Below are 24735 nucleotides of genomic sequence, written 5' to 3'. Positions count from 1 at the left end.
TTCCCCTCTCTTTATCTTTCAGCCTTTATTTTAATACAATGTTGGTATTCGCTTAAAGAACAAAGAAAGAAAGAAAGAAAGAAAGAAAAATCAATTAGATTATTTGTGGGATGCCAAATATCTGTACTAAATAATGGATCCATATGCAGTGATCTTTAGGCTCGAACTATAATATGGCAATTGAATCCTGAGTTGGTCCATAAAAATCAGCAATGAATATTATTATCTTAGGGTGCAAATTGCTTTGATGAGTTTTCCATGTTTTCATTACATTTTTTCATAAAATTACATTTGTTCTGAGGTCTAATTTGGAAGAACATCAATGAAATAGAAAAAGAGAAAGCAATATTGAAATTTAATGTGCACTCAAGATTATTCATTGCAATACATAGATTTGTTATTGTTCTTTACAAGAAGCTGAACGCTATGCTTACATCAATTCAGCATTGTCGCTTAATCGCCGGTAGCTTGACTCCATGTTTAAATCCAAGAACCCAGCCATACTCCAGCTGCAGGAGGGGATTCTATCTTTGAAGCATACCCGAAAACATAATGTTGGCAGAGATGGACGAGATCAAGCTTGATTTATAGAATGCTGAATCTCCGCCCAAATAGAATGTGAATTTCAACTTGCCAACATGTTTCTCTTGCAACCAATGGGGAGAATCTCATTGCCTCTTTCACTCCCTGCATGAATACATTCCTTACCACTAATTAAGGTGTGCAGTCTTTGCAGAGAATGGAACCTGGAAGCATCATTTTTCAGATTCAGCTATAGGAAGTTACTTCCCTAGTGATTCCCATCCATGAGTATTTGCTCCGGAAATATATAGTTAGAAATTATATTTCTCATCGCCTCCTTGTGGAGAGACTAATTAATTTCATGGTTGTGTAATGGTGCAGATGTTAGCTTCATTGCAAAATAGAACATTGCAACCATCTTCATAAGTCTCCAATGTGGAATATATAAATCTAGTACTTGATATATGCGGTGCATGTAAAAGACTCCAATTCCGCATGCAGAAAGTTCTGCAAAGGATTCTCATAAATGGCCGATGCAATTATTTTGTAACTATTGATTTGTTCTAAGATTAAAAATGGTGCATGAAACTCCTCTCGAGAAATCATTCATCCACATATCAATTAGGTATTAGTATGCGTCTTAATTAGCAATATTGATTTAGGGTTTGTTCGATAAGAGATATAGAGACGGAATGTGACTTTTACTCTTCATTCAAGCTGCCAAACATTATTTTTAGCTTGTTAGAATTATATTCTTACAAGAAATAAATAGGGGAGAGAGTATAACTCTATTCTACCATTTGGGGATGAAAATTACCTCTTCAATTATATTTTATTTTTTAATAAAATCTGAACTATCATAAAATTTAATATATATTAAGTACATGTGATTATTCTTGTAGTCGAATATATAAATTTTTTATCTATAAAATAAAATATATGCCTTCAAATTTATTCAAATACTTTTTTTATCTCTTCAAAATTCATTCCGCAGCTAAGCCTGCATAAGCCCCACTGGTCAACGGAGAAACGGACAAAACACCATCAATTTGCCGTCAGCTTTAAATGGATTCCTGTTTGCGAGTCTGCGTGTTAGGTGTTAGCCCAAGCCCAAGGCCAGGTAGAAGCGGACCACCAACGGGATCCTCACAAACTGATGTCGCCATCTAGGGTTGCCGAAGTCAAGAAGGCAAGAAGGGTAGGACCCACTTCCATTATGTTCTGATATAATAAGTAACTTGTCATTGATTAGTACATGGACGGTTACAGGTGATTTAAATTGAGCAACTACGGAGAAAGATCTACTTCTGCCTTGGATGTATAATCTCTTGCTGTCAGCCACCTTGAAACGTGGTATGGTTGGTTGAAAGAACAATACACATTTAGCTAGAGTAGCAACATCATGATACAGTGTATATATAAGAGATATGGTCAGAGAAATTAAGACCGTTTTATCTTTGAGATCTTCTCTACAGTCGACTGGTTTAAAACGAACTCATAGAAATTTTTTTTTTATTTTATTTTATCTTTGAAGTCTTTTCTATAGTAGATTTTTTTTAGATTGGAGCCTTAGAGGATCATCTCATAAAACAAAAGCCTCCCACTTCCATCTAATAAAAAAAAAACATCTCATAAAACAATGATGCACCCTATACTTGTAGGCCTTTGTAGCCTCTCCTGGAAGATGCTATTGTTTCCTTCAGAAGTGATTCATGAGGTGATGGGTGACGCATTTAGCTTGGATACATTATTGCTACTCTTCCCTATAGTCTCTTTTATTAAATTGTTTGTGATGTTTTGGTGTGTGCCCACCCATCACCATGGATGTACCTATCGATCCCAGGCTGATGTGGCAGAGAGGAACATTTTGATTAAGAAGAATGTGGTCTCGTCTTCCGTAGAATAAATTAATGGTCGACTGTTGATTCCATTCAAGGTGGTAATCAGCAGTTTTTTTCTCTTTATCATATTTATGTGCAGAGTAGCACACAAATCTTTGGACTGGTATTTGAGTGATAGATGAGAATAATATACAGAAGATCACAAATATGGTGGCCATGAAAGAGAACTTACTTATCATCGGTCGAGTTACTCTTCAAATTAAATTTTGCGATTAATTGCAGCCTGACATTGATTAGTTATCCACCATAAAAGAAATATTTCGATTTGGATTTTGGATTGTGATGGGAAGACTGTCTAGTGCCTGTTTCTTTTTATTAAATGTTATAGAAAGCTAACCTGACAATTTGCATTACACATTACTTGTATAGTTATATTAGTTATAGCTAACTAGTTAATTCATAATTCATAGGATTTGTTTTATAACTGACACAATTGACAACTGCATGAGAAACTTATATTAGACATAGGATTTGTTTGCCAACTGCAGTAGTATTACAGTGCTGGCTTCAGATTTAAATCATCAAAGTAAAGCACAAGTTCAATTACGTCAATCTTTCTTATGAAACATTAGCAAGAAACGTAAGGATGTTTCTCATGAAATGAGTTTTCAACGCCAAAACTTTGCCAACTTAGGTTAGATTTATTTGAATTAGGTTTCGTTGTTCAGTTTCCTATGCAATTTGGTCTGGTTTACTCTGATCCCATTAGATTGCCTTGTTGCAAGATATAGCTCTGTGAGCTTCTTCTCTTTCGTTTTCTTTTTGTTTTGGCTGTGTATATATATATATATATATATATATATATATATATATGCAAGAATAAGACTGAAAAGGCCTTATGATTCAACTGAGAACTTTTTCTCCTTTTTTTTTGCACAAGGACCCATGGATTTACGTCTAAGATGTATTTTGATTTGAGTATAGACACTCCTACGAATCAACAAAAGCCTACTGATGATTACATTGATTATAGGTTTAAGAACAATAATACTGAACAAGTTGCACAGTCTATGATCCCAGAATCGAGCAACAAACAACCAACCACAAATCCAGATGCTACAAAGTGGATCTCTTGATGACTTGAAGCTTGACGCCGTGCTTGAAATTAAGCACAATGCCATATTGGAATTCCAGTGGGCTTTCCATCTGAGGGGAGTGCCTGAAAACAAAGTTGCGGTAGAGATGTATGACTGACAGCTTGATCTCCTGCAATGAGAACTTCTGCCCAATGCAGGCCCTCGGTCCGATCCCGAACGGAATGTGTGCGTAGGGATGTCGTCGCTTTTCTTCATCGCAGGCAGGGTCGAACCTCTCCGGCCGGAACACATTGGGCTCCGGGAAGTTCTTGTGGTCTTTGGCCAAGACTCCCAGTGCTAGCCAGACCCATGTACCCTGTAGTGTTTACACAGACACCATAACATATAAATTGTTGTTTTGGAACATACTCCAAACTTGATTGATTATATGTAGCATGGTCCATAGAACCAAGCCCAAGTAGATGGGATAACAGTTGTTGACTAAGATTGAAGGTTAATAAGACATTGCAAAAGCTTCTCTGAATGTCTTCTTTCAATTTTAAGCAAATTTTGTAGATTTCCTTGGATTGCACATACCTTTGGGAGAACATAGCCGCCAACTTTCACTTCCTGAGATGCTTCCCTTGCAACCAATGGTGACACTGTAAAAAACCTCATTGCCTCTTTTATCACCTGCAAGAACAAATTCCTATCTGTCAGTCGGATCTTTGACGAGCAGTCCATGCTATGTTTCTGGCATCCAATTAAGATCCATCTGGACTAGTTCTAAATCCACTAAATATAAATCTTTTTTCTTTTTTCCCATGATTGATACTTGTTCATGCACATCGAATAGTTACGACTGCAGGCATCTAGATATCAGTATGACAAGTGATGGTATTTATCAAGCTTACGCCATGCTATAAGTTGACTCAGCTTAAACCAGATGGCAAAGAAACTACTTTTAGTTTGGATGGATCTTTGCCTGATCAAGGTAGGGGAATTTGTGCTGAAGGTCCTCCGCAGCAGGAATCAGATCACACGGCCCAAATGCATCAATTTCCTGAAGCAACTTTTTCTCGACTTCTGGATGTTGGGAAACCAAGTAAAGAATCGATGACAGCGTGAAGGAAGTGGTTGCCGACCCGGCAAGAAGGTGCTCGTAAGTCAGTGCACTGATGTACTCAGAGGTGAAGAGGTCCCTCGATGCACCGTCCGACTCCCTGGCATTTAATATGGATGACAAGAAGTCGTTGCTCCCTCTTTCCTTCTCGCAAGCCCTCTTTGCGACAATCTTGCCCACTCTGTTGCTCAGTTTTAGGTTGGTCTGGTCCATCTTCCTGTCGGCGGCTCCTGGTATTCGTCTGAGGAGTTGCCTGAACGGCTCTTGGAGGATTGGGATAAGTAGGCCCAATATGATGGAGAAAGAACCAGAAAGATCCATTTTGAGGGAGGTGGTGGAATATATGTGCTCTTTGATGAAGGCTGAGACTTCATCATCTCTGTTAGGTTTACCAGGGGAGCCTTCTTTGGAAAGGCCGAAGTCGACACCGAACGCTGCCTGGCCGATGACGTCGGTGGCAAGTTCGAGGGAGAGATCGGAGAAAGTGATGTCTTCTTCTGCTTCTACTGCTTTGGAGAGGTTTCGAGTTGCAGACTCTATGTAGGATTGCATAGTGGGGATGAGGCTAGCTAAGTGGGAAGGTTGGTACATGGAGATTATGGTGTTTTTCATAGCTGACCACCTTGAATCCCTGCAGACAAAAATGAATTCTTGTTCATTGGCTGGCAAGCTTGAGAACTGTGGTTATGTTTGGACCGGGAATAAAGCAGGAATAAGGTTCGGAGAAAAGTTCTATTCCCGCCAAATGGATTTAAAACAACAGGAATAAAGAAGGAATAATTATTCCGGTCAAACTTGTTTATTACTGAAACGAACTAATTTAAGGGCGAACTGGTATAACTGTATTACTAGAATAAGCCCTCTTTTCAATCTAGCTTTTTCTTTCTTATGGTCAACAACAGCCTCGGACTTGAGCCACTCCTCAAGTTTGAGCCAAGAAAAAAAATCTGGAAAAATTTGTGACATAACTATTCCCATAAAAAGAGCTACTCCTATTCCTATCCTGTGCGAATAGTCTCTGGAAGGTGGGCTACCTTGTGAAGAAAAGGCCTTTTTGGTGGAGAGGAGATCCAGATATGGGAGAAGGCAGGCTTCGGTTGGAGAAGCTCTTGAACTTCTTAATCCCGACCTCTTTGCACAGTTCTGCGTCCGCGACTATTATCAAAGGCTGCCTACCCATGTGGAACCTAAATTCAAAATTTTCAGTAAGTTTAAGAAAGTTCTGAAGAAAAGTTAGAGAAAAAAAAAGAGGCTAGACGTCAGATAGCATATTAATTAACATACCCTACAAAAACAGAGCAAGAATTGAAAAAAAAAAAAAAGGAGAAAAAGAAAAGGACTCACAAGTGGTGAGTAGAAAGGAATACACTCCAGAAAACCACCACAAAGTCCAAGAGAATTCGAGGAAATCAAGAGTAATAGCAAAAACTAGGAGCAAAATGGACTCTTTTGCGCCCAAATGGGCTGTCATTGAATTAGATTCTTGCCTTCACGACCGGTCAAGTACAGTGTTAAATCCTACTTGAATTTTGGCCCGTTAGTAGAAGACTGCTTGTTCAGCTGACCAATTTCTTTTTGGGATAAATATGGTCCGGATGCCACCTTCAAACCAGCAGACCCAAGTCTTGTTGGCTTTTCACGTTAAAAAGCTAGGCAAAACCTGGATACTTACATCTATTCCTCTTGTTGTTATTCTTAAAATAAATCTAAAATTTTGTTTGGTTGGACATATGGAAACTCAAGTTATTGTAGAGAATTTCTTTTTCGAAAATTTAGAGGAATTGAGACTTGAGAGGACTGGTGCTCATCCAATAAGTCGAGTATAGCTCTTTGGCCTCCATCAGAAATAGTGCACTTTATCTGGGTTAAAGTGGTTATTCGAATTATAAGTGAAAGACTGAAATAAACCCCTTGTTTATCACTCATTCCAGACTTGCTCACAGGCTAAAGAAAGGAAAGGATACAAAAGTGTACAATAGTTCCTCCTTTTTTCTTCTCCCTCAAAAATAAATGATCCAATTTCCAAGAGAGGAAGACCATAACACAAACGCAAACAAAGGCAGATATAGAGAGGAGGAGGGAGTGAAGGAGGGAGGGAGAGCATCATATACCTGTAGATGGGACCATAAGTCTTGGCGAGGATACTGAACACATCTGGTCCATGCTTGGCGAGCAAGGGAAGGTGCCCAACCAAGAGGGTGGTGGGAGGTCCGGGCACCTTCCTCACCCCCCAGTAGGGAGCATAGAAGTACACCAAGAACCCCACAACCAAAGCCACCAACGTGAAGAGATACGCTGCCCCTGACTCCATGCCTCCTCCGAGGCTCATCTCCATCTCCATCTCCATCCTGGCTCTTGCCCACACCAAACAAACAAACAAAGAGCTAGAGGGAAAGACGCACACAGGGCTCGGCTGATGGCAGCCCTGCACTCTAAAATATATAGGACGGTGAAATCAACTAGGGGCGCCGGAGTTAGAATCGCCTCCTTTTAGAGTCACCTCCCTCCAGCCTCTCAAAAAGAGCATCTTGCCCTGGCCTTATTGATTTGGACCGGCGTTCTCTCCATAGCCACCCATTGTGCTTTCTCTTTCAAAAAGCCCGTACTTCGGTTGGATGTTTATTTCGTTGTTTGTCGGAACGAGAGGCAGGCTGCCGGCTTGGGTGGTTGGATGGAAGCATCGGTGCACTGCTTCTAAGTTCTCACCGAGAGGTGCGTATAGCATAACATATTCTTTCTCTGGCTCTCATGGCCAACTTCTTTTTTTTTTTTTTTTTGGCGCATGTGGTTCTTGAAAAATATATCTTTCTCCATCCAAATGATGTTGGGCATGACTAATACGTAGTAACTAATTACGAAAACTAATTAATAATATTGTAGGTATGAATGCCAAAATTGAAGGGGCGAGATTCTCATGTTGCCTGGTTTTGGCCTTATTAGCTGATCACATCCCCATGAGAGATAGTCCTATGGATTTGTTTCGGGGATATATTAGCATGTTTCATAACGTACGTTTTTGATTAAGGATGAAAATAGACCGGATAACATATGTTTGCATCCATGTTTCATCCGATTTTATTCAAATATAGATAAAAATTTGAGTATTTGACTAATATTTATAATCTTATCCATACCCATAAAAAAATAAATATGGATATGGATAGACAACTGTTCGGTTATAATTCTATTTAATTTTCTATAACATTCATAAACTTTTAAGAAAGTAAATGATCATATTAATATACTATTAACTTGATTTATCTCCACTTAATAACATCTTTGATTTTATGGTTATGAAGTTTAATTATCCAACTTATATCCATATTATATCCATGCTTCCACTATTTGATTTATAATTGTATCCGTTTAACAAATAAGGATGTGAATTTTGCATTCGACTAGAATCTATATTCATATCTGTATTCATCAAATAAAATAAATATGAATATGAATATATTACTATCCGATTCTTATCCAGTCCGGTGTTAGTCATGCTTTTGATAAGGTTTGTGCCTGTACATTTTGTTGGGAAAATGCTTTTTGAACTATGAAAATCACCACTGGGAGCCATAATTATCATGGCCATGCATGCCAATCTCAACAACTAGTTGAGTCGGTATAATCTTGGATTCTTATTTTTCAATGCAATCTTTGTCTTGTTATATGACCAGCAAGCAACTTTGAATAAATGCACAATTGGACCATATCAATTATAAATTAGAAGGTCTTGAGCCATGTCGCTGCAACCTAAAGGTAGATGCACTTGGATAGATGATGGATAGTTTCTATAGATAACATTGAAAATCATAATATTAGAATATATTATATTTTTTATTTATTATATATTATTATTTTTAGGTTTTTTCTATCGATTTAACGAAGGGGGAGAGTCAAACCTGTCAAACTTCCTTGTTCTAGCCCCAGCTGCTGGCTTAGATGTTCAAGAACTGGTTGGAGGGGATGAAATTTTATTTTTGATCAATTGAATGTCGAAGAGAGGCTTCTAACATTAAAATTCATACCTCTCCTTTTGTCCCACATCAGACAAGAGAAAAAAAAGAAAGGAGACTCACTTATATGGGTAACAATTTAGGTTAATAAATATTGCAGTTAGATAGGGGCCTCGATTCCACACCCCTGACAATTATGGCTTCCCCCTAAGTATTATTACATTAATACCTCTCACCCCTAAATCATGTTTTTTTTCCTGGTTACCATGTGCAATAGTTTCAAATTGACTAATAAAATGGGTGTCATATGCATGTATTAACCTAATTCGATCCTTCTCTCAACATCTTAAGATTTTGGACTGTGAATTCTTAACAAATAGTATCAAAGTTAGGCCAATTATACGTCACTACCTTTATCAGTCTTATGAGGAGGACCTAGTAGGATCCATGCCATTGATGGGCCTCCTCTCTCGAGTAGAAGCTAATCATGACGAGGATATCACAAGATGAGGTGGAAAAAATTGTCATAGTCCTTCATTAACTAATAAAAGAAGTGCTATATGGATTTATTATCCTGGACTTAAGCTTCTAAACTTAAGCTCTCTATATTTCTCTTTGGTCTATTTTTGGCCAATCATCCAAACCTTTCTATGCATAGGACCTTTGCCTAGCCTACCATCTCATACTTGCACCTGATTCTACGGATGATTGATAAACTAACTCTCGCTCTTCCTAACTAAAGAAAATCTTTTTTTTTTTTTTGCTGGAGTGGGTGGATCATACTAACGAGTATGAATGCACCCAATAAAAAAAACAAAATGCTCCGAAATGCTCGGGGTATCTCACCATCTCCAGCCCATAGGGTACCTCCGGAGTGACTGGCCATATAAGTAGCTACCCAATCCGCAGCCCCATTGGCTTCTTGGAAGGTATGCTTGGTCTGAAAGGCCTCCCCTCGCTATAGCCCAAATGTCATGGAGCAGTGGGTGGTCACTGCCGTCACCCCTAGGACCCTCCTGAATCTAACTAATAACTGTGGTCGAGTCCCCATCTAGAATAATAGAGCTGGTTCGTAAGCCGCGCCGGGCATAACGAAGGCTGCCCACGCGGCTCTCAACTCCGTACCGGAAACCGAGATGTCGAATAACTAACTGTCCCCAGCGGCCACAATCCAGGAGTCTGGATCCCGAATAACAAAATTCGTGCCATCTCTCGTGCCTTCATCCAAGATAGACCCATCTAAATAGCAAGCTAGTCCTGTCCTCCATGACTTCCTTTCTTCTTTTTTTTTTCCTCTGCCATTCATTCTTTTGCCCCTTTTTTTTCTTCTTTATTTGGATTTTTTGTTGCAAGCCTTCATTTAGACCTTTGGACCATCTCTTTTTCATTTGCTTTTATCAGACGCATTAAAAGGAAAAAATGCTGGATTCGGTTATTTTGTACTTGACCCGAATTGCGGTATGGGTTCTTGAAACGGGTGAGCCCAGGCGGAGCGATCATTTATTAAGCTACCCGACCCGATTCGGAGAGCCAAAGTACGGAGGAAGAGAAAAAGGAGTGGAAGGGGCGAGGGAAGGTCTTCCGTCGCTAATAATTTCTTCCCTTTCGCAAGGCGATCTGCGATTGATCTTTTCTTGGTTCGCTTCCCTTTTCGAGGCCTTAATTTGGTCTGAAGTCTAGGCTGATGAGGAATTTAGCGATGCATGCGTATTGTTTGGCGATGCGAGTTCTTGTTTTTCCGTTTCTTGGTTTTTTGATTCTTAACGCGACTTATTGCTCTCCGCTTCTTGGTTTTCTTAGACTCTCGCTAAGAGTTTAGAACTGGTATTAGGTTTCTTGATTTTTGTTTATTTTTTTCCGATAATAAAAAAATTAAGATGAGAAAGCTGTTTCTATGTTCCATTTTTTTGGGATTTTCTTTTCTTGATGCTTTTTGTTCCTTTTCTTGGTGGCAATCATGGGTTCTTTTTGTTCTTTTCCTATTTTCAGATACTTTTGGGGTCGGCGCAGTGGAGGAGTCTTTGAATAAAGGGTAGCTAGCGGGCGCATTGAAGTTTTTTGAATGCGATCAAGAGTTTAAAACTGATCGAAAAGTTTGATTCCTCTTCTTTTTTTTTTGGCACTAAAGGGCATGGTTTAGCCATTAATGGTCGGGGTCTGCTCGATTAAAGGGCATTCTTGATTTTAATTGCTTCCTGTAAAAGGAACAAGAGATGAGATAAGGCTTGCCTTGTGATCTCCTTTTCAGGATTTTACTTTCTTGATATTTTTGCTATTTTTCTTTGTGTCATTCATATTTGTCCTCCGATTTTCAGATGTCTTTTTGGGTTGTGAGCTTAATTTATGAGGGTTATTCGCTAAACAAAGATTCATTGGGTACACCTAGCATGACTCTTGGAGAGCAGGTAGTGAGCACATCAGAAAATCGATGGCAATTAGAAATTTAAAAACTCATAAAGAAGTTTGATCCTCTTCCCGTGAAGTAGTGCAATTGATCATTGATGTTCTGCTTCTATGTTGGTTAAAGGGGGTTTCTTGACTTGAATCCTTTTTCGAACAAAGGAATGAAGTAAGAGAACCTTTTAGGATGTTCTTTCTCTTGAAAATTAGGCATCTCAGTTCTGAGCTTTAGGGATATCCCTAGCACATAATCTATTTCAGAGGTGCCTTGGTAAGCAAAATTTGGGTCTCTTTATTTTGGAAGAAAGCATGAAATTGGTTAATTGTCTTGTCCCAAAGGCCACGCTCTTCCAAGTTCGTTCATGGTGATGTATTCTAAATTATGAAAATCTCTGGATGTATATTTTAGAGGCTCAGACCAATATTTTTTAAGTAGAAGAAAATAGAAATCTAGAGATATGGATAGATAGATAATTTGTACTTTTTAGAAAATAGATTGGACCTTCAGACAGCATTTTTGTTGTAATTTATTTTATGGTGAAAATTTTATACACAAAATATATGGTTCAAGTTGGAATTTAAGGAATTCCTAGATTGAGCCATTTGAAAGTGGAAAAGAAAATTAAATACATATTATTTTTTGTGATATTTTCCTAAATTGATTTTATTATATATAATATAACCTTGCTTGTATCCTATCTGAATGTACTAAAATGGTCTAAAGTTTTTCATCATATGAAGCTTTTACAATTACATGTGTTTATGCATGCTTTCATTTACATGCATATTTCTCCATCAGATATAAAAATTTGTGGTATGCATATGCATCCTAGACATTTCACAGAATATAACATCATCTTATTGAGCCCTTTTCAAGTTATCTACATTTTATTAGCCTGCTTTTATGCAGCTAACTACTATATCTCTTTTGTCTTTCTCATTTCCTCGAGGCTTGTGATTTTTTGTTGATTTTCTTTCATTAACAATTCACATTCCATTCAGATTAGTAGAACCGTAACTTTTAAAATTAGTGTGTATATACAAAAGAAGATTATTTAGTACATCTAGAAGAGATATATTTTTCCCTAGGTCTTATCTAAAAATAATCACAAAAAGAAACCACCTAAGAATGATGAGTAATTCTTGTAATCTATGAACAGAAAGCAAAAACTTTTTCCCATTACCTTGTTATCTATTGTTTGATTTAATCTGCCAGTCCATATTTCTGCCATTTATTTGTTTCAACCCGAGAAATGCAACCATATTTGTTACTTCATCCAGCTTGTCGGTTGGACATCACTCATAGAACTGAAAAAGATCATGATACAAGAGGAATAGACTTTGGTTGGTTGGAAAGATTGTATCATACCCAACCTCTTTCCCCTGTTAAGGATCGTGCTGCTCTCATATTTGCGAGTGAATAATCTACCTATTCTTTTTTCTTTTTTTTTTTTTTGGGGGGGGGGGGGGGCACACAATCTTTTTCTCTAGGGACCACTTTATTTCTAGTCTTTGTTATTGTTTTTGTAGCACATGGTTCTAGCTTGGAATTTCATCTGTGATGTTTGTTTTTCTAATATGTGTATTTGAAGCCTTTATCTTATCTTAGGTCCTCTTGCGGTCTGAACCAGTGGTATGTAGATCTAAATTAAAGCCAAGCTGTTAAACATTCCAGGGATAATTAAACAAGATTAAAGGAAACTATTATCAACTTTCATGTTGTATGGCAGAAATTGTTTCAGAATTTTCCCCAATGAGACATCACCTTACTCTTAATACTTAAATGTCCTTTATGCAGAGCATATTTACTAGTTATATGTTGGTTAAAAGATTAAAAATTTCATGACTTTGACAACCAATTTATCTTCTTTGCACTTTTTTTTGGAGCAAAAGTGGCAGGTCCACAAGGTTACATTTCATGAATTGTCATTCCATTTGCTTTTGAGTTTTGACGTTGCAAAGATAAGCTCTAGTTATTCTTCTAATGTTCTGATTCTAGTTTTTCTATTGAGACCTTTCTTTTACGTGTTTCCAGTATTCTAGATCCTTATAAATCAGATACCACCTGAGTTCATTCAAAATCTTGTATGCCTTGAATCACACAAGGTGCACTAGCATTTTAGGATGACCAGAAATGTAGGAATAAAAGGTGGTTATAGAGTATCTGGAACCTTTTTGTGAATTCTACTGACTTAAAAATCTAGGCCAACTTGTCTTTGACCTCTTCTCATGTTTGGGATATTTTGTACTCGGACCCCTTGAGTTGTATCTATTCTAGGGTGATTTAGTCCACCCGTCTTGTAAAAAAAAAAAGAAAGAAAATGTTTGCCATAATGATTGGGATGCTGGTGAGAAGTTGAAGACCAATAGCATAGAAAATCTTGGTGAACCATGGAAACCTTTATTTTTTTTTTCCTCTGTTCTTACCCTCTTTGGTCACTATTTGTAATTCAAATTTAATGGAGAGTTGTCAAAACCAGAAAACATGCATAAAGTACTTGTGGAGACTTTATGGATTTTTCAGTGCTAGTTGGTCTTTTTCTGAACATTAGTTACATACAAGCTATTAAACATGCAACTCTTTTGCATCTACCTTTGAGTTGAGGTCTAAAATACAATAAAAATTTAGTCTAGAGATTCCCTCGACAGAGCATCTTCACTACCTTGAAACGAAGAAATGGAGAGGGGGAGTGGAAAAGCAGTGAGAAAGCTGAATTGTTAGAAAGCAGTGAGAAAGCTGAATTGTTAACATTATAAAACCAAGAAAAATAAGGTTGAAAAGGATTACATTAGCGGAGATCAAGGGTGCAGCATAAATAGAAATTAAATATGGACAGTTAATTTTGATGATTTGTCATATATTTCTCAGGCCATGAATCACGCCATCCTGAAGGAAATTTACCTTCACGAAAAAGAAGAGGGGTAGAGAAGACTTGCATGTCATCGTCTAAAATGTTTTGAAGACACTTTCTGGTTCAAGAGCTTACGTTCATGATGATGAAGGCTATGTCAGACATAAATGCAACACTGTTAGGTGTGATATAATACATATTCTGCCTCCTTTTGTTTCAGCAATCCATTGGAAATTAACAAATTATATCGGAATAATGTACTATAGAGTGAACTGAGTGAGAGAAATCATAAGGTGGTTGAATGCAGAGAAATCTAGAAAATATAACAAAAGCTTCAATTAAGGGAGGGACAAGCACTTTGTGGTTGCAAATGTTTATTGAAGTGCCTCTGCTGCTATTGGTTGGATGTAACTAGGTGCTCCTTTTTGTTGTATGAAGTCTTGTTTTGCATAATGATAGAAAATGCGGAAAGAAGGGCCTGATTACACCTGGTATTACAACATTAGTAGAACCAGCTAGCGGAAATCTTGGGATTAGTTTCACATTCATTGCTGTTCAAAAAGGTTACAGGTTCGTTGCAGTTATGCCAGCTCATTTTTTACTTGATAAATGGATTTTGTTGAGATATATGGGTGCCAAATGTTTCTGACTGGTAAGAAAGCAGACCACAACTTACTTGAACTTGAATGGAGGCTTGCTTATCAGCATATATGCCAGTTTAGAAGCTAGTTTAAGGGTTGATTTTATCATTTCCTGCAGATCCTGTTATCCATTTTTCACAGTTTGACTCCTTACTGTTCTTCTGACTGAAATGTTTAGAGGCTGCAAGTAGAGAGGAAAACAAAGGGAAGATGATTGTTACAATGTTTCCAAGTGGTGGTGAAGGATACATGAGCACAGAACTCTGACAGATTGAAAGAGGAAGTGTATTAATCTGAATTTTTTGCAGATAATATCCTTGGGTCATACATCAAATCACTACATTCTCCCCCACTGCCACATGTATGTAGACATAGTTCATTGTAAACTTTGTATTGGATCGAGGTTTAATAAGAAATACTACTTTCAACCATCTCATGGCAACTCATCGTTTTTGTTATTAAATGTGAAATGAAAACTTCACCTTTCGCAAGCTCTAGATTGTTCTGATAGCTCTACTCTTGCATAAGCACATGGTGGGAAAAAGGATAACATGGTATGCTGCGATTTAGAAAAACCAAACCAATCTTCTGGTCTACTGGCTATGACTTTATGATTTGTTTAGTTGTTGAGTTTTTTTTAAGGAGAAGAACATGGAGGAGGAGAAGCAGAAGAAGAAGGAGAAGCAGAAAAAAAGTAGGAGAGGGATACCTTCACCATTCTCTTCTTGGTTCGCTCCTCATTGAGCTGATGAAAGATTTTTAGCAATGTATTATATTTCCTAATGAGGTTATTCTTGAAGAAGAAGAAGAGAGGAGAGCGATCCCTTCACTAATTTCTTCTTGTTCTGTCCTCTTTAAGCCGAGGAGAGATTTTTAGCAGCGTATTATATTTTGATGAGGTTCTTCCTGCTTTTTGTTTCTTGTTTTGTTTTTTTGAATGCTTTTGGTCACTTTGTTGGTTGGAGTTCCATTATTTGAAGTGTTTCCAGTATAAAGAACAAGAAGAGAGAACCTGTTCAGCTTTTATTTCAAGAATCAGAGAAAGCAAGTTGGTGTTTTAGCAAAAAAAGCAAGTTGGTGTTGGTGGAAGTTTATGACCTTTTGTAATGATTTTTCCTTAATGCTTATTACTTTTATATGTTTTGTCTTTCTCATTTCCTGATGACTAGTAAGTTTGAAGAAGGCGGCTAATGGAGGCGATGATAGGGATCCCTTTGCTATGCTCTTCTGAAGAGGAAGACGGGACAGAGGACATGGCCTCTGATATGGCTCAGGTGTATGTGGCTCATCGTATTGCTTCCATTTTTTACTCTTAACCTTTCTTGGTTCACTCCTCTTTAAGCTGAAAAGAGATTTTTAGCAATGTATTATATTTCCTGATGAGGTTCTTCTTTCTTTTTGTTTCTCAGTTTGTTTTTCTTAACGCTTTTCATCACTTTGTTGGTTGGAGTTCTGTTATTTGAAGTGTTTCCAGTATAGAGAACAAGGAGAGAGAACCTGTTCAGCTCTTCTTCCGAGAACCAGAAAAAGCAATTAGGTGTTGGTGGGAGTTTATGACCTTTTGTAATGATATTTCCTTCATGCTAGTTATTTTGTATGTTTAATCTTTCTCATGTCCTGATGACTAGTAAGTTTTTATTATACAAATACACATTCTATTCCCCAATGACTAGCTAGTGATCTATGTGTGATTGTTGATGCAAGGCCATACTTCTGCCATATTAATTTCTTCCAAGTGGACAGACAGACTTGCTTGTGTTACTTTATTCAGCTCAGAGTTTGGGTGTGTCGCTCATAGAGCTGAAGCAGATAACAGTAAAAGATGGGATAAATGTCCAGTTGGTTGGAAAGTTTTAGCCATACCAACCCCTTTGCTTTGTCAAGGACATTCCACTCTCCAGTTTGTGATTGAATATTTTCGCATTTCATTCTGTTCAAAAACAAACCTTTTTCTCCAATTATCTGCTCCTTTATGTATTCTACCTTGGAGTTCTGTGTAATGAAGAAGCAGATAACAGTAAAAGAAGGGGTAAATGTCCAGTTGGTTGGAAAGATTTAGTCATACCAACCCCTTTGCTTTGTCAAGGGCATTCTTCCCTCAGGTTTGTGAGTGAATATTCTCGCATTTCCTTCCGTTCAAATGCAAACATTTCTCTCCATTTATCTGTTCCTTTGTATTCTTTTTTACGCTAGCAGTTGATGTATTCTACCTTCGAGTTCGTGTGTAATGATGTTTAGTTTCTTTCTATATGTTTGAAGCTTTTATCTTATCATGCTAGGTCCTTTTGTAATATGAACTAGCATAGACTTAGATTAGAGCCACAATGCTAAAATTCAAAAATATTTAAATGAGACATAAGGCATTTGGAAGCATGTCTTCAAAGGTAGAATTGTCACAAACTATGCCATAGGAGGATGGTAGAGGGGATTTATGAATAAAATAACTAGTACAGGAGGTTGAGTTGGTTAAAGCTCACAATTAATTTTTGCTGGCTAGATTTTGAGCTTACTAGAAGTTTTGATCGTACCATCTTGTGAACCTTAAATTTGTCTTTCTCATACATGATTACTTTTTCTATTTTATCTATGTTAACTTTTCTGAGATCTTATCTATGATTCCATTCATATGTATGTGCAACTTATATTCATATGATAGTAGTTGTTTTTTTTTTTTTGCTAAGATAGGCGATTCACACTAGATTCACACTACTCTAGTATGAATACATTCAAAAAAATCAGAAAACAACAGGTTCTGAAAAGCTCTTGGCATTTGCGCCTCACTGTACCAAAGAGCTCAACCGGATTAATTAGCCACAAAGGAAGCCATCCAATCCGCTTCTCTATTCGCCTCGTGGTAGATGTGCCTCGTCCCAAAAGAGATGCATCCTCTCGCCAAACTCCAGATGTCCTAAAGTAGGGGTTAAGTGCATACCTCCGTCACTCGTCCTTGGCTCTAACCAATCACCGTGGCCGAGTCACCTTTCATGAAATTGACGTTGACTCTTAAAATGTGTCGGGCGTGGCAAAGGCCGGTCTAGGCTGCTCTCAACTCTGCTCCAAAAATTGAGATATTGAAGATTGGGCTCCCGCCAGCTATAATAAGTCTAGAGTCTGGGCTTTCCTCAACCTTTCTTGCCATCATACATCCATCGAAGATGACCTTGAAAAAACTCGAGGGTGGGGGCTCCCAAGGGATAAACACCATTCAAGACGCTACAAGAGCAGAGGTAGAGTTTCAGGTGCCCCGAGTTATGATAGATTCTCCAAAAAGATTTGAGTGGATGATTTCAGTAGCCTGCGCTCGAGATCTCTCCAGGATTATCCTTGGTGGTGGAATGCTCTTTTCAAAGATTCAGGTATTCCTGGCTATCCAAATGTGGTAGGTAACAAATGCAGTCATAACCGCCTTGGATTTGAGGTGAGGCCTACCCAACCAACTCCTTAGGAACTGAAGGAAGGAGTCAGCCATGGTTGTCATATGGAGCATACACGCCCTGTTCTCCTGCACTGGAAGAGAACATGATTAACAGACTCCAGCTCACAGCAAGGGCAAGTCCGTGGGATGCTCAACTTGCATTTGAAAACATGTCTTAAAAGTAGAATTGTCACAAATTATGCCATGGAAGGATGGTAAATGAGATTTATGAATAAAATAACTAGTACATGCAGGTTGAGTTGGTATATAAAGCTCATAATTAATTCTTGTTGGCTAGATTTTGAATCCACTAGAAATTTTGATCATACCAGCATGTGAACCTGAAATTTGTCTTTCTTGTACATGATTACTTTTCTGATTTTATCCATGTTAACTTTTCTGAGATTTTATATATCATTCCATTCATATGTATGTGCAACTTATATTCATATGATAGTAGTTGTTTTTTTTGTTAAGATGGGCGATCCACACTACTCTGGCATGAATACATTCAAGAAAATCTACAAACAAGAGATTCTGAAAAACCCTTGTTATTTGCGCCTCACCGATCCAGAGAACTCCATCAGAGTGATCGACGACAAGGAAGCCATCCAATTCGTCTCTATTCGCCTCTTGGTAGATGTGCCTCATCCCCAAAAAAAAACATCCTCTTGCCAAACTCCAGACGACCTAAAGCAGGGGGTAGGTGCATACCTCCCTCACTCATCCTTGGATTCAGCCAATCATTGTGGCCGAGTCACCTTTTATCAAATTGGCGTCAGTTCTCAAAATACACCGGGCATGGCAGAGGCGGCCCATGCTGCCCCTAACTCTGCTCCAGGAATCGAGATATTGAAAATCGGGCTCCCGCCAGCTGCAACAAGTCTGGAGTCTGAGCTCCCCTCAATCCCTCTTGCCACCATCCATCATACATCCATCGAAGTTAATCTTGAGAAAACTCGAGGGTGGGAGCTCCCAAGTGATAAACACTATTTGAGATGCTACAAGAGTAGAAATAGAGTCCCAGGTGCCCCGAGTCATCTTAGATTCTCCAAAAAGATCTGAGTGGATGATCTCAGCAGCTTGCACCCAAGCTTTCTCCAGGACTATCCTCGGTGGTGGACTGCTTTTCCTAAAAATTCAGGTATTGCTAGCTATCCAAATATGGTAGGCAATATATGTAGCCATAACTGCCTCGGATTTGAGGTGAGACCTACCTAACCAACTCCTCAAGAACTGAAGGAAGGAGTCAGCCATGGTCGTCATATTGAGCACCTTCGAAGGGATGGTGGTCAATCTCCACGCTCGCTCCGCTCTCCCACACCAAAAGAGGACATTATCAACAGACTCCTCCACCTAGCAGCAGGGGCAAGTCCGTGGAATGCTCAACTCGCGTCTGCTCAAGACAGCCCTGGTCGGAAGGTGTCCTTAAGTCATCTTCCAAAAAAGCAGAGCAACTCTCGGGTGAATACTTAACTTCCAAATTCATGCACAATCACGTTTATGAGTCTGCTCTCCTTTGAAGAGGCCAAAAAGATTCCTTACTCTGACTCTCGGACTGCATGTAGTACTCCATACTTTCACATCAGGAGTACTGCACTCTGGAAACTCAAAAGACTGCACCCTCTCGGCCAAGTACATTCTAAAGAAGCGGCCAATCTGGCTGATATCCCACCTCTTTCCAAGAAGAAGCGGCCGATCCGGCTGGTAAGCCCACCACAATAGTAGTTGTTTTGATTTGCGTTTGACTTTATCATTTTGTGTCAACAGTCTTTTATTTGACATTCTGCTTTGATAATGTGTACTAAAATGTCACTCTTGCAATAAATTGGTGTATCTAATTGTTCTTTCTTATCATCTGACGTGCATTTGATTTCCAAGATGATAGGGGATGCAGAGAAGGGCCTGACTACCCGACATTACTACATTGATAGAGCCCCCTAGTGAAAATCTTGGGGTTGGTTTGGCTTATGTTTCTGTCAGAAAAGATATAGTTCCTGTCATGCCAGCTCATTTTTCACTTGATAAATTGATTTTGTTGAGATTTTTGGATTCTGAAGTGTCACTGGGTGGTAAGAAAGAAATCCAGAATTCATTTGGCAATGGATTGTTATACTAGTAGTAGTTTCATTAGATGCTTCAGATGGTTATGGGTCTACTTCTGTACTATTTGGTGTTTCAAGTTTCAATAACTGCACATCTTGTGGTGTTTCAAACTACCATATGTGGGGTTCTGTGATGCCTATATTGTTTACTCAGGATATTGCTTTGGATCTTACTGTTGTTTTGTTCTATTTTAACTTTCTTCCACGATGTTGCCAATCCCTTTGAAATGCATGTAACCAAAACTAGAATCCATCAAAACAAGTCCCAACCCTTAGAGATCCAGAAGGAGGACAACAAACATCAGGCACATACGGTAAATATTTTTCTGTAGCTTGTCGTTGCCCAGAAATAATTTGTTGGTATGGCGCAGATCCTGGCCTTTCCGTTGAAGAAAGCGGTCTTTATAATTGCACTCGAGACGGAACAAGGGGGGCGGCTATTTTGTTGTCACTTTTGTTCCCACTTGTAAATAGTAATAATGCTTCCATACATTGCAGTTGAATATGTATAAGAATATTTTTATCATTTAATAGATATAATTAGTACACTAAAACATAAAATAATCATTACAAAAAAATTGCATTCATCAAATGATAAAAATAAATTAATGCATATACAGCTACCTTGTAATATTATACATATGGAATATTTTTATCATGTAGGTGAGAACAATTAGTTATTTCCTTGAAATTAATCATCTCTTGGAATGGTTGTGTTGTAATATTGATCCGATAATGAATGTTAATGTTATCTTAAAAGGTCTCAAGAATTGGCTTTCCTTCCCCATTTGGAGAGATTTTCTAAGGCGTCAGTACTTTCGAGTCAAGATCAAAGACACTGCAGAGTGCCCTCCGGGACCTCCCAGATCACACTGCCAAACCAAGAGCCTGTCATCGGCATTTGGCCAACGCTCTTCTCAGAGAACCATGCGCCTCGCCCTTCAATTGCTAGCGTCCGATAAATAGAAAAAAAAAAGAAAAAACAGAAAAAAAACACTAAGACATAGTATCTAAAAAATCTTTATTCACAAGAAGCTTGAAATCAACACTTTGAATAACAATTCATTCAGTTTTCACAACACCAAACTTGGAACTGCAAATATAATGGTCTCAATCCAATACAATATATATGACCCTTGAAAGCCTTGCATCCCAAGTTTTTCTCGCCACTTGCAATAATTCAAGGACATTGCCCCGCAGTATTTGGGAACTACACTTTGCTCTTAGAACCAGCTTCCATACTCTTTATGTAGGTGTACAAAACAAATAACATTACGAATGCAAATAGCATTAAACATTTCCAACCAAAAAAAACAGTCCTGAATTCAGACTATGGCTTTCCATTGACAAACATAACATCACCGGTAATACAAATGACAAGATTTACAAACAGAAACAAAGGAGCCACAGGGCAACTCGGTACACATATGGACTAAGGCTTATCTAAGGCCTTGGCATGGTAAGGCTTAATACCTCCTTAGACCCCCTTAAACCCCCTTTTTTAAAAAACATTTTTTTTATCAGGGGGTATTTTCCTGAATCAGCAGTTAAAGAGTGCTTGCCCATGGTAGCAATATTTTTCTTCAACCAAACTTGAGAAAAGAAAGTTTCCTGGTTGCTTTATCCTACAGATTTTGAATTTTATGGAAAGAAAAACAATATACTGCAGAACCTCATTAGCAGCCTCACTACAAAAGCCTTTCATCATTGTTGAAATTAAGGCGCTCAATGCCTTTAAGAGTAGACTCATAATTCTTGATTTTAGACAAGTACCTGCCAGAAGAAGTGTGCCTCTGCTGTGCTGATGCGACAGGGGAACTTCTCTGAGCACTTGAAACTTTGTGGAAAGTTCCAGGGCTAGCTTCTCTGGTGCGAGGGCATGATAGTTCCACCACGCTGCCCATTATCATCGCATCTGCAGTGCTAGAAACAGCAGCACGCCTGGATGATCCGTTTGACCGGCCCAAAATAGTTAAACTGGATAACTACATGGGAGATGTATCCATGGTCAGGAATGGAACAACAAAAAAATCTACATATTTTATTTCTTTAAGTATTTTTTTATGACAAGATCCTAGTCATGATTCATTGTATAATGAACAGGATGATGCAATAAAAACAAGTGTTCCATCACTAGAACAGCTCAAGACCGTCCTGTAAGAAACAAGAAATCGTGCAAATGAATCTCATCCCTCCCAGGGGCGGCAAACCACGTACATGAGAATGCCAGTGCACATATACCATTATCTGACAGTAAGTAATGCAAAACTCTGAACATCATATGAGGCTTAATGAAAAAAGGCCCTCTGCCCTCCTATCAGTCCCAGAGGTTTACTGAAGATGCATGGTCAGACCATTAAGAACAAATAATATCATCGTCAAGATTTTCTTAAATTATTACATCACAAAATTTAAATATGTTATCTTTTGGAAGTTGAATAACCACCTGGAGCAGAATCGTTGAGCAGCTTTGCCAGAATTAAAACTTAAAAACACCGCTCATCACATTTATATTTGATACAAGATGGAAGCCAGAAATATGACACAATCTAAACGAGACATAAGTTCAGTAGCCAGCTGCAAATAGTGCGTACTCGTTGCATGCAGGTTTCTTTATTCTTGGATTTCATATCCAAGGTTGTAATATCATATTATATTCTATTATATTCCAGAAGTTGTAAGTGGATGACCCCTTACCAATTATACCTTGTAGTGTTGGAAGAGCACCAAACAGGAGTAAGATGTATCATAGAACATGTCCAAAAACAAACCAAAAAAAAAAAGAAGCAGTGTAGGTTCAAGCAAAGAAGTTGATGGAAGATGATAGAAATATAGTCACATAATATACATCTCCCTATATTTCAACAGGCCTGGCCTGAAACAAAATGATATCAAGCTTTGGACACAAAATTAGGTTTCAGAGTTGGACTTTGGAAGCAGGTCACAGATCTTGTATACTACAAAGAATTGTTAACTTGCACTTATTTGTAATGATTTGCACCAAATGCATGTATGGGCATATTTCTGGTTTATACAAATATCCAAACCGGTGAGGGCAAGCCTTGGCACAACAATAAGATTGCTCGATTGTGATCTTGGTCCCACGGGTTCGAAATAGAGCTGATCATAGGCCGGGCCTTGAGCCTAAACTATATTAATTTTTAATCAGGCATCGGGTCAGGCCTATTTAAAGATATTTTCCATGCCCAAGCCTGGCCCATGATCAGATAGTCCGAAACACGGAAAAGCTCCATGCATCTGACCTTCCATGGACCCCACAGTGGTGGGGGCCTCATGAAACGCCCTTTTTGTAAATATCTATACCAGTATCCTTTTTTGTAATCAAATATTAGGGCCAAGCAACAAATAGCATAAAAACTAGGAAACATTCATCATGGAGAACATGACTCTTCCATCAAAACATGTCCATTAGAACCCCACCACCATCTATGGATGGTCATAGACATTATCATTGTTAAAGGTGCGACAGAGGCACCAGGCGCAACCTCAAAGTGAGGCGGCTTCATCATACACACATGCACATTCATATTTACACACATACATATACATATACATATAAACATACATATACATATATAGATACATACATATATAAATATATATACATATATAGATAAATAAATATATACATGCATATACATATACAGGTACATTTATGTATACACATATATATACCTACATATATATACACATGTATTTACACACAGTTAGTTAAAATTTTCAAAATAATTATTCTGACAAAATCATGGTCATTAATAACAAATTATTTTTGAAGGTTTTGCGCAAATGGATTGTTATTAAAGGGTGTCTGATACGATCCAGGTTTTTAGGTCCATGATATTGTATGACTAAACGTTTGAAAGTATATTCTTCTCGATGCTCATATGAAAACACTAGAATGATGTGGGACTGAATTGCAACATAAAGCTTGTGAAGGAATAGGAAGACCATCTGGTCTTACCCTGATTCACCAGAAATCCGGTAATGCAATAGAGGCACCATATCCTTACGTTGAACCGATTGCTGATGTGTGGCAATGGCAGACCTGTACAGGTCTGTAATTGGTGAGCAGGAACTTGACCTGACTTATCCCAGTAATGTATCTAGCACATACCATGAATCTCTAGGTTATTTGGAATAAGATTCCAATCAATTATTCTCTCAATAGATAATCTTTAAATTGGATCAAGAAAGATCCGAATTTAATTGGAGAATTGATTGAGCTCTAATTGGGCTAAAGCCTAAGGTTAAGAAAGATCATACTGGGGTTTAACCTGGGCCAACTTGGACAAGGTCCAAGTGGACAACCAACCGTGTGGGGCCACCCCTCCCTTATTTTATTTGCCATATGATGGCACACTCCCTATAGGCATAAGGGCGGCCCCTCTCTTATTTGAGTTTGATTGGGATTCTAAAGGGCACAAGTGGAGGCGCCCCAGGAACCCCTAGCGCCTCCTATATATAATCCTAAAGGAGGCACCATAAGTTGTAGCAGAAGTGGTGGCAGGGGCCAGAGAGAGAAACCCTATCATGAGGAAAAATAGAGGGTGGCTAAAGAGAGATTTTCTAAGAAAAGAGAGGAAGAGAAGGCTTGTCTTTTAAAGCACCTGAACAAGTTCTTGCAGAGCAATCCCTTGGCCTACGATGTAGGGCTAAGCAAAGCCTTCAAAGATAATGGATGTGGATTGAAGCGGCCATGAGTAATAGTATTCAAAGGGTCATGTACTTTTGTAGCTTTAGTCTCTCCCTAAGAGGATAAAATCGACTCTAGAGTAGCCATAATGGGAGA

At 38.4% G+C, this 24735-nt stretch overlaps 2 protein-coding genes and 1 long non-coding RNA gene across 5 annotated transcripts in view; 1 reads left to right on the top strand and 2 right to left on the bottom strand.

The window, feature by feature from the left end:
- Window positions 1-3358: 3358 nt before the first annotated feature.
- On the bottom strand, window positions 3359-7056 carry LOC103709562 (cytochrome P450 711A1). Its single transcript, XM_008794990.4, has 5 exons — window positions 6674-7056; window positions 5597-5749; window positions 4425-5193; window positions 4037-4132; window positions 3359-3815 (listed from the first exon to the last, which is right to left on the bottom strand). The coding sequence occupies exons 1-5, from the start codon at window positions 6907-6909 to the stop codon at window positions 3480-3482; spliced, it is 1590 nt and encodes a 529-aa protein (XP_008793212.2). The 5' UTR covers window positions 6910-7056; the 3' UTR covers window positions 3359-3479.
- Window positions 7057-10022: 2966 nt separating this feature from the next.
- Window positions 10023-21229, top strand: LOC120111948. Its single transcript, XR_005513457.1, has 2 exons — window positions 10023-19284; window positions 19389-21229. It is a non-coding gene; the product is annotated as an uncharacterized LOC120111948 (long non-coding RNA).
- Window positions 21198-24735, bottom strand: part of LOC103709559 (casein kinase 1-like protein 2) — a 17545-nt gene continuing 14007 nt past the window's right edge. For 2 of the 3 annotated variants that reach the window (XM_008794985.4, XM_008794986.4), the window contains exon 15: window positions 21198-21910. In XM_008794985.4, coding sequence (XP_008793207.2) covers window positions 21614-21910 — 297 coding nt within the window. In that variant the 3' untranslated portion in view covers window positions 21198-21613. The remainder of the gene's footprint in view (window positions 21911-24735) is intronic. The other variant, XM_008794988.4, reaches the window with a different exon arrangement.

The sequence above is a fragment of the Phoenix dactylifera genome, chromosome 9 (assembly GCF_009389715.1).
Source record: "Phoenix dactylifera cultivar Barhee BC4 chromosome 9, palm_55x_up_171113_PBpolish2nd_filt_p, whole genome shotgun sequence".
In the NCBI taxonomy this organism is placed as follows: domain Eukaryota; kingdom Viridiplantae; phylum Streptophyta; class Magnoliopsida; order Arecales; family Arecaceae; genus Phoenix; species Phoenix dactylifera.
The sequence above is the reverse complement of the archived record's forward strand: the minus strand, read 5'-3'. Positions and strand labels throughout refer to the sequence as shown.

Excerpts from the sequence above, each read along its gene's own strand:
- LOC103709562 (XM_008794990.4), bottom strand. The coding sequence starts at position 6,909 with ATGGAGATGGAGATGGAGATGAGCCTCGGAGGAGGCATGGAGTCAGGG. Across the intron at positions 4,133-4,424 it reads AATTCCCCTACCTTGATCAG|GTGATAAAAGAGGCAATGAG; the intron begins GCAAAGATCCAT and ends TTGTTCTTGCAG. Across the intron at positions 3,816-4,036 it reads GCGGCTATGTTCTCCCAAAG|GGTACATGGGTCTGGCTAGC; the intron begins GTATGTGCAATC and ends TAAACACTACAG.